This window comes from Vigna unguiculata, chromosome 1 (assembly GCF_037176805.1).
Source record: "Vigna unguiculata cultivar grain cowpea cultivar isolate G323 ecotype 2 chromosome 1, ASM3717680v1, whole genome shotgun sequence".
NCBI lineage: Eukaryota > Viridiplantae > Streptophyta > Magnoliopsida > Fabales > Fabaceae > Vigna > Vigna unguiculata.
The window spans coordinates 38,342,631-38,353,244 of NC_140792.1; the positions used below are offsets into that span (position 1 = coordinate 38,342,631).

The window sequence follows — 10,614 nt, forward strand, 5'->3', positions numbered from 1 at the left end:
TCCCTCCTTTTGATAGTTACCGGGCATTGGTACTAAATCCGTACACCACCACTTGTTTTAGGTTTGCTCTTGAACGAGGAGGTACGTGCAGCAATTCTTTTTTCAATTGCCTCTTTGATTTATTACCAGATTAAGAAGCCATGCACTTTTCATATCCCTCACTCCCTCTAAGCCCCAACCCAACACTTCCATGAGCAAGATTCCTAGCTAGCCCACCCATGTTGCTCTAACTGACATTCTTCTCCGACTCAATTATCATCATCATCATCATCATCAATGCTTTTCCATCCACGACTCAGATTTGCTACCCCATTTTCCAATTCAGAATAAACATTGCACCCATTCTTATTGGATTGGGATTTGCTTCTAATAGCCACTGTCATTAGAGACTCACGTGAGACCCCAATTCTAACACTTTTATTTTATTCATTTTATTACCCTAACCATTGTCAACACTATGTCAAAAGAAAAAGGACTACCTCACTCGTTTTCATTTCTAGCAAGATAAAACAAAAAACACGCAAAGTCCTGTTGTTTTTGTGTTATCTCCATGATGTCTTTCAATTAAGAAACTTGTTGAATCAAGCGAAACTGCTGTGGAAGTAAAGTTCTTGGTACAGAACTTTAATCCAAAATCAATAATCTTGAGACAGATAACCCAAAGGCTCAATGATTTTGTTAGTATCTTTTAGGACTTGTACGTGTAGAAAAATAAAAGGGCTTGAAAAGAAAGTAATTAAATATGGTGTGAATGATTTGATGTCATTATATGCTGATTGGGATCTGCATACCCCATTGCATCACTAACTTTTCTTTCCATTTTCTTTTTCTGGCGTCTGCAATGCTTAATCACACTTTGTAATTTTGCTGTCAACGAATAATATGCTTTCGGGGCATTCTAGGAACAGGAAAAGCCAAATAAATATACAAAACAAAACAAAAGAAAAGAAAACAGCAACACTGAACCTATAATAAAAATTAATAAAGAGAAAAGAAACAAGCACCACAGAAGGACGATGTCCAATATAACTAATAACTATAATAACTAACTAGCATTAGGACATTCTGAAACATGAAGCACCGATCTTCTTCCAATCCTAAATGGAAAATGAAACGAGAGAGAGAGAGAGAGAGAGAATGGATAATAGCACTAAACGAAATTCTATTCAGAAACAGAGAGAAAGAGAGGGAAGTTCAAACTAGCCAAGCCATCACAAAAAATCTCTCTTTTCCCACTTTCCTTGCAACTGCTTGGTCTCGAGAACTTCGTCACTCCCATCTCTTCATCCACGTTCTCAACACACTCCTCCTCTGCCCCGCTATCATTATCATCACACACTTCTCTGCTTTTTTCATTTTCTTCTTCTTCTTCTTCTTTCTCTTCAACACCTTCCTCAACATCACAAACTTCATCTTCACTGTTGGAAAATTTCTCAAACAAACACAGCCTGAGCCTACCATCTTCACGCTCAGCCCGAAAATAAGAACAAGGAGAAGAAGAAGCCACAGCTTCCAATATCAGCCTTCCTCCTTCGCGACGTGGCCGGACTTGAACGCCACCCAAATCAGTGATCGTGGTAAGCGGCGGTGGAAAGTTGCAAGCCCGGTTCACTCTTTTGGACTCACAGCTTCCAACGGTAGTTGTAACATCAGTAGTAGTAGTAGTAGTAAGAGTAGTATATACGGTGGCGTCAAAAGAGAACAAGGAGATATCATCGGTGCTGTCGCCGGCATTGCTACCGGTCTCGCTGCCAAGGCTTTCGGTGCACATTTCCAAGCTTTTGTCACTGAGAATTGAGGAGGAGCGTTTAACCGTGGGGTGGACGTAGACAGAGTCCTCTGTTTTGTTGTGACAGTCGGAAGATTGTGAGAGAGTTCGAAGGATACTCCAGCCGCTACCCTCTTTCGATTCTGCGTGGCCCTTGTCACATTCATGGTTGGTGACTGGTTTTTCTTCGGAGCCAGAAACTGAGTTTGTGTTGGTGTTGTTGGCAGTGGTGGGAGAGGGTTGAGGAAAATTGGAACCTTGTTGTAGTGCGAGTTTGAGACTGAGTACACGTGGCTCCATCACGCAGGGTTCGAGACAAGATTGCAACCCTTGGCAGACACTAGAGGAAGACATTTGTGCGTGTCAACACTCAACAGTGAAAATGTGAAAAACAGAGGAAAAACAAAAAACAGGGGAGTTGGGAGTTTGTTTGATAATGCTAAGGTGAGAGTGGGGATTTTACAAGGAGTTTGGAAGAAAGATTGTTAGAGGAAAAGACATGGTTACAGGGTTTTTGGATGAATTGAAAGTGTGTTAGGTTCCTTGGGAAAGAGAGAAGAGAAGAATGAACATGAAGATGAAGGAAAGTGAAAAGGGTGGGTCTGAATATATAGTTGGCAACGGTAAAGCTGCACTTCACAACTTCATTTAGTTAGTGCGGGTAGGGTCCCTAACTAAAGTGATGGTAAACAAATAACATGTTTTTTTTTTTTTTTTTTCTCTCTCCAAGAATATTACTGGTATATAAGTTTGGAAGTGTTAAATTTAGATTTTATTTATTTTATTTTTTTGCAAGTTAATGCAATTAAGGTAGGATGTAATGTAAATAAGGGAATGAGTATAAATAATATTTAAATTTAAGATATGATTATGCTGTGGAATTTCATTACACAAAATTACCAGATATCATAAGGATACGAGATTATCATATAAATAGTACAAACAATATTTTTTAGATTATCGATTAGAATATCAATACATTCTAATATAAATTTGCAAGAATGAAAATTTGATTATAAAAAAACTATAAAAAGGACTTTTTTAACATGTGTAATTCTTTTTTATATCTAGAAATAAAAATCATCAAAGAATGTCAAAATCTTTTCCTACAAAAATCTTTTTCTGTTTAAAAAATTTTAATGTGCTACTACACATTAAATGGTTTAATAAAGGTAATATGGACAAGTTAAACGGTTTAATAAAGGTAATATTGAATTTTTGTAAATAAATTATTTTAACTTAGAAAATGCACAATTTACATGAGTTAAGACTAATTGATATAGAAAATAACTATGTTTTTAATGTTGTTTTGGAAGAATTCTCATTCACTCATTCAGTAAAATGCAAAACAATTCTGAGCAGGTAATGATATAATTCAAAGTTAAAAGCACTCGTAAATAAATATTAAAAATAAAAGTTACATTATTCGTACTTTCAAAGTTTATTTTCTCTACAGTCATGCATGCTTGTCTATCTTAACTTTTAAGAATTTGTTATCAATTTATTTTTAATATCTTTTATTTTTTATTACACTAAAATCAAATATTATGTTAGTTAGTTGTTTGCAATATTCATTAAATTTAAGATCATAAGAAAAATATAAATTACTTGTTTTTTATTATGCTCTATATTTTATTTTATACTCTGTTGTGAGTTGATGTTTAATTTGTTTTGTTAGAATAACAATTGAATACTATATTATAAGCATATATTTATTATGATGATTTATTATAGTAAATAAGTGTTATGGTAATCATCTGGTTTTGAGTATATGTGTCAATTTTGAGTGTATTTTTGAGTTTATAATCAAATTGTAAACAAACTGTGACGTTATGATTATTATAATTTTAAAGTTTAATTATATTTTTCGTTTTGGTAACTTTTGGAACTTTTTATTAAGTTTCTATTAAAATATTTTGGTGCATAGAGTCTTAAAATTATAAAAAATTTCAATTGAGTTACTGTAATTAAATAATTAGTTTTTTTCCGTTAATTATGTGTTGTGACAACTAGTGTACTGTGATCATAGTTAGATATTGTTATTAAATATTTTGTTATAAGAGATAATGATGATGAAAATTTTCGTTAAGGATTTATTGTATTCGACGAAAACTGTTTTTAAATTTAATTAAAATTATACAATTATGAAATTTTAAAGTTGTAATTTTATAATTATATTTTTTTTATCTTTTTAATTTACATTTTTAAAGTTTTTTATTTTTTATTTATAGATTTGTAATTATTAAATTTTAATTAAATTTAAAAACAATTTAATTATCATAAATATTTGTTTAAGTCTGTATTTTGATTTAAGGAGTTTGATGTGGACTTTAGTGGGATGGGATGTAGACATATGAAATTTTAAGAGTCATATAATTACAATATAAAATATTAGGAGTTACAATATGAAATATTATGGGTGTTAAAAATTTTTAGGGATTATCAAACTATGACATATATGAGATATATGATAGATTTAATAAATATGTCATACGGAGAAACTTGTTATTTTATTTTAGTCATATATATATTTTTTTTTTCTCTCTCTCTCTATATATATATATATATATATATATATATATATATATATATTATGAGTTTTGAAATTGTTTAGATATTGTAAAAATACGAGAGATAAAACATATATCTATAACAATATATAAAGAGGATTTTTTCTTTTGTGTCCACATTTCATAATACCAATTATACCCTTTAAAATATAATTATTTATTAAATTTTTTAAAATTAATGGTTATCTTTACCTATTTTCTATAAAATTGTTTATCTTTTTTTCTTTTTTTTTTATTCATCAACAATTAATTTTTCTATTCATTTCACTTTATTTCTAACATTTCACTTCAGTTTTAATAAATATAAATTTAATATATATATATATATATATATATATATATATATATATATTAATTTAATAACATTACACTATTATCACCTACTAAGATATTATCATTGATATGTAAAAAATGCGTATACACAGGCGCAATAGTGCCGTGTGTGTGTACGCTAGTAATAGATAGAAGAGATATGTTGCAAGAGAAACTTGTTATTTTATTTTATTTATATACTTTATTTCTCTATCTATGTATACACTATATATATATATATATATATATATATATATATATATATATATATATATATATAAACAAGTAGTAAGTATACACATATCAACATCCATATTATTCTCGCATTGTCCCAAATTTTCATTAAATATTTTTTTCTTCAAAAAATCACAAAAAAAAGAAATATTTACACGTAATTGGAATTTCATGACAAACACAACATTTATTATTTTTGTAAAATGTTGAGAGGGAGAATACCTATAGGTTGTAAGTAAACTTGATATCGAATAAGTTGAACATTGAAAAAAAGAATGAAAAAATAAGTAACAAAAGAAGAGTTTTTTCAAATGAAACAAAATTAAGAATCAAATAGAAAAGAGAAGATGAATTTTATAGAATATCTAATAAACTAAGTTTTTACATAATTAACCCCTTGAAATAAAATAAGTTTTTCAAACGAAACAAAATTAAGAATCAAATAGAAAAGAGGAGACAAATATTTTAGATTACCTAATAAACTAAGTTTTTACATGATTAATCCCTCGAAATTGAAATTAAAATACTAAAAGAAAAAATGATCAAATATCTCCTTTAGAAATGACTGAATTCGATAAAATTGAGATTTGTGTTTTCTGAAAAGCAATACATCTTTTTAAAAAAACCACACAAAAGAAAGATACGTAACTAAAAAAACACCTTTAGAATATGAGTGAATTTGATGGATATCAAATAAGTAAAACAATTTAGAGATGTAGAATAAATAATTGTTAAATAATAGCTCTTCAAAGGAAACAAAACAAATGAGCAAAAAGTGTACTAGAAATAAGTCTTTAAGTCGGTTAATAAACTAAAGTGTTTTAATAATTTAAAACAAAAATGATTATAAGAACGAGGACAGGTTTGACTATAGTCATCCCATCTCAAACTAAAATTTATATTCATCCTTGTCTGTATCCTTACCAAGTATGAAATGTGTGTCTCATCTCCATCTTCATAGGTAGTGAAGTACATGCTCTCATATCCACTCATACATTGTATCAAATATTAATTAAATAATTTTTTCTTAAAAAAAAAGAGAGTATATTATTAAATAATAATTATATATAATTGAAATTTCATGACAAATACAAAATTTATTATTTGTTCATAAATGTTGAATGGGAAAATATTCAAGGATTTGAGTAAACTTAATAAATATCTTAAATTGAGTTGATCATTTAAAGGGAGAATAAAAAATTAAGTAAGAAAATAATAATTTTTTAAATGAAACAAAGTTAAGAATCAAAAGAGAAAATAGAAGATAAGTATTTTAAGTTACCTAACAAACAAAGAGTTCGCATGATTTTGCTTTTGAAAGTGAAATACAATATTTAAAAATAGTGAAAATGATCATACGTATGCACTAAAAAGATTTATTGGGAAAAATTGAGGTTTACATTTTCTAAAAAAATTAATATTTTATAATTGAAAGAAAATCACACAAAAAAATGTGCCTTTAAGGTTGTGATAAAATTAATATCTTTAGAATTTGAGTGAATTTGGTGGAATTGAATGAGTTGAATAATTGAAAGATAGAAAGAAGATCTATGAAGAAAAAAGTTCTTCAAATAAAATGAAAAAAAAAAAAGACTATAAAGAATAATGAAAACAATTTTTTTAGGTTACTTAATAAATTAAAAATATTTTAGTAAATTAAAACGTATAAGAAGGGTATGAGACCACGAGCATGCCAAGTTTATACATATCCATTATCATCCTATAATCAATTAAAAAAATGAGATTTTATACATACTGATACTTCTATCTCATCGATAAAGAGATTTTCTATTAAAATGAATAATTTAAATAATACATACGTTAACACGATCATTTCTTATCCTTACTTTTTATAATATAATCTAATTTAAATTGTTAACATTAATATTATAATTCAATCTAACTTATTACTAAGTCTCAACATTATAAAAAAGTAAAATTTATATTTTTATTTAGAACATAGATAAAAACAAAAAATATATAATTTATTCAAAACCGTACATTCAATTATTAATTACTCTCGATCAACAATTTATAATTTACTTGTTCAATGATGTATTTTATATTAATTATTAACATTTTCTATTGTAAAATTTAATTTTTTTAAATAAATTTATACTATTATATAAAGAAGATTCTTGTTTTTTTTTTCACATTTCATTTCTATTTTATCCTTTATATAACGGGTTTTTTTTAATTAAATTAATTATGTTGCTATTTTACCCTTTAACTGACAATTTTTTAAAATTTAACTATTTTTCTTTCTCAATTTGACCTAAATGTAACTATTTTTTAAGTCTAAAATAACTATTTATGACAAAAAAATTATAAATAAACAAAATTCATTTACAATATAAATATAAATTTTACTTATATTTATTTTTATAATAATAATAATAATATTAAAAAATAATTCTATTATTTTTTATTATCATAAAAAATGAGCATGCAGTATGTTTTCACTAGTATTAATAGTATGCATTGCATTCCGAAAATTAAGATACTCGACAATATTACCAAGGCAAATTAATCAACCAAACTTTGTTTAACTCCTGAATTTTCATTATGGAGTGAAGGATTCTTACATATAAATAGGACAAAAGTAAACTTAAAAAGTTCATTAGCTTATGCACAAATATTATATTATGAGACGTTTATAATTTGAGTTGGTAAATGTAGTGAAATATTTATAAACACATAATATTCATAGTTTAATTTTTTTTTATTCTTCATAAAATTATAAAATAAATGTATTTTGATTTTGATCCTTTTATTTTTTGTTTGTTATCCTCTAAAATTTGAAATAATAATTTCTAGTTCTAATAAAATATATAACTTTTTTTTTATTTTAATCTTGATGAAATATTTTTCGTTCTCTTTCATCCTTTTAAAATTTTAAAATCTTTAATTTGAGTTCCTAAATATTTATTTTAGTATAGATAACGAATGTCACATAATATTAGAAATTAAAAGAGATGATTTAATAATTATAGATTTAATTTAATATTCTCATTTTTTTTTTCTATATTAATAACACATAATGTATTTTTCCTCGTCAAGTAAAATCTAAAAAATAGATGACAAACCGTATAACCATGTTTTACGGTGCATAAATGAGGAATTGACTCATTTAGGACTTTTTTTTTTTTTTTTTAACTTTTAGTTGTATTAAGTTATAATCATTTTTGTTTTTAACCCGAGACTGGATGGTCACATGTCTTTTTATTAAATTACTGTACTTTTTTAAAAGTTTACTAAAATGAACAATTCTTTTATTAAAAAAATTATAAACATAGGTAAGATTGTCTCCATTATACTGTGAAAAAATCAGGTTAAAATAATCTAATATATCAAAATTTATAATGCAATACTTTTCGGTGCACCAAAATTTTATTATTTATGAATTACAAAAATATTTATTATTTTATAAAGATAATATCGTTCTAAATTTAAAAAATATAAAAAACAATTAAAATAATATATATATATATATATATATATATATTTAATCTTATCTCGTCATATATATAAAAAAAAAGATAACAAAATTTTATTCATAATAAGGCTTCTTAATTACAAATCATGGAAGAGAAAATAAAAGAATATTTTCTTCATTATTACAAATTTTTAAGATATATATATATATATATATATATATATATATATATATATATATATATATGGGTAAGTGAGAAAAAATGTTGATTTGAGTGCTCTTTTAAATATTACTAAGTAGAAAAAAAAATTGAGATATTTATCAATTTATATTTTATTTATTTATTATCTTTTCTAATTATTTTATTTATATATTTTTTATTAAGTGAGGTGATTTTAATCTTATTCTATTTATTTATTTATTTTATTTATATTTATTTTCTATACTGATTCTAATTATTCATTTATATTTACTTCTTAGATAGGCATTGGTTTTATTTATTCATTTATATTTTTTTTTATTATGCATCGGTATTGGTGTTGTATATTTGTTTATTTTTACCTTAAATTACACACTAGTCCAATTTTTATTTATATTTATCGGTTATACATAAGTCAATCTTATATATATATATATATATATTAAATTTATTTCTAGTTATGTATCGTCAATTTTATTTATGTATAATTATTATTGGTTTTATCTATTTATATTTCTACAATAAAAAATGTTTTATTATTGACTAATTTTAGTGATAAAAAGGTAATTAGTCACTATAATGACTAATTTAAATATCAAATTATAAACGAAAAATTACTGTTAACTAAAGTAGTTTTTAAATTTGTCACTAACACTAGTTATCAAGATTTTAGCTACCAAGGACAAATTTAAAAAACTATTTTTTTTTGTGGCTAAAACCTTAATAACTAATGTTAGTGACCAATTTAGAAACCAATTCATTATAATGACCAATTTAGTACCAATAATTTATAATTTATAATTTGGTATATAGCTTTGTCCCTATAGTGACTAATTATTTTTTATCTCTAAAATTTGTCACTAATAAGATACTTTCTTGTTGTGTATATATTTACCTCCACTTAGGCCTTTGTCCTATTTATTTATATTTATTTTCAGTTACGCATTGATCATATTTATTTATTTATATTACTATCTAATTACATAATAGTCATATTTATTTATTTATATTTATCTTGAGTTATGTATTATTTATATTTATCTTCAGTTACGTACCAGTCCTATTTATTTATTCAATTATACTATTTGGTTTCAAATATTTAGAGTTTCATTTGGTTATGGAAAACAAATATAATGAGAATAATTATTTTGGAACCATAAAATGTATGATGCATAAAGTTTTGATTATTGTAGTTGGAGGTGTTTTTTATGTTATTGATCATGGTGAAACTCATTTATCCCGACTAGGCACTACAAAAATTAATTCAAATATTTAGAAAGTATAATAAAATGGATTTGGTGAATTTATAAAGAGTTTTTGTATATTTGAATTGAGTTGATGATGATAATGGTATATATAACATGCTTTAATGTCAATAACTTACCCATGCATGTGTTATTGTAGTGTGACTTGCGATGATCGTACTATCTACACAAACAAATATAAGTATATGTCAGGTGAGTCACCAATTTATTTGGTCCATACTAATTTAATTAAGAAAAAAAAAGGATGTATTTTTATTTATGCACTTCCAATTCATTATGCAATTTAAAATATGCAACCCTTACATCAGATTTGTTAAGGAAGAAAATAGAGTGAGAGACAGAGAGACAGAATTTGTGAGTGCCTCTAGTTGAAAAAGAAAATAAGTTATCACAGAGAATGAAGAAAAAGAAAAGAGCAAGCAGTTTATCTTTTGCAATTTTGTGCAGAGAAGTCATGTTGGAAGAAATGTTTTATTCATCATCTCATATATTGAGGTTCATTCTATTGTTTATTTAAGTATCCATTAGAGTTTGCTATCTACCTTGTTGGTGAATAGAATAGAGCTTTGTTGATCCTTAGAAGCTCCAAGATAACTTGTGATGTACCCATTAATTATTATTAGCAACGGCGGAACTATGATATGACAGGGGGAGCCACGGCTCCCCCATTTTTTTTTTTGAATTTTTTTTTATATATATTTATATATTTTTTAAAATTATATTATATATTATTTATATTAAGATTATATTATGGAAAATTATAATAAAAGATAAAATAAAAAATTTTAACAGAGACATTAATTTATAAAAGAGATTAGGTTTTTTTTTTC

General features: G+C 25.4%; 1 protein-coding gene across 1 annotated transcript; it reads right to left on the reverse strand.

Annotated features, from left to right (window-relative positions):
• Nucleotides 1-942: 942 nt before the first annotated feature.
• Nucleotides 943-2,587, reverse strand: LOC114163416 (protein FANTASTIC FOUR 2-like). The gene has a single exon (XM_028047735.2). It carries the CDS (start codon nucleotides 2,120-2,122, stop codon nucleotides 1,163-1,165), a length of 960 nt encoding a protein of 319 aa, XP_027903536.1. The 5' UTR covers nucleotides 2,123-2,587; the 3' UTR covers nucleotides 943-1,162.
• Between the last annotated feature and the right edge of the window lie 8,027 nt (nucleotides 2,588-10,614).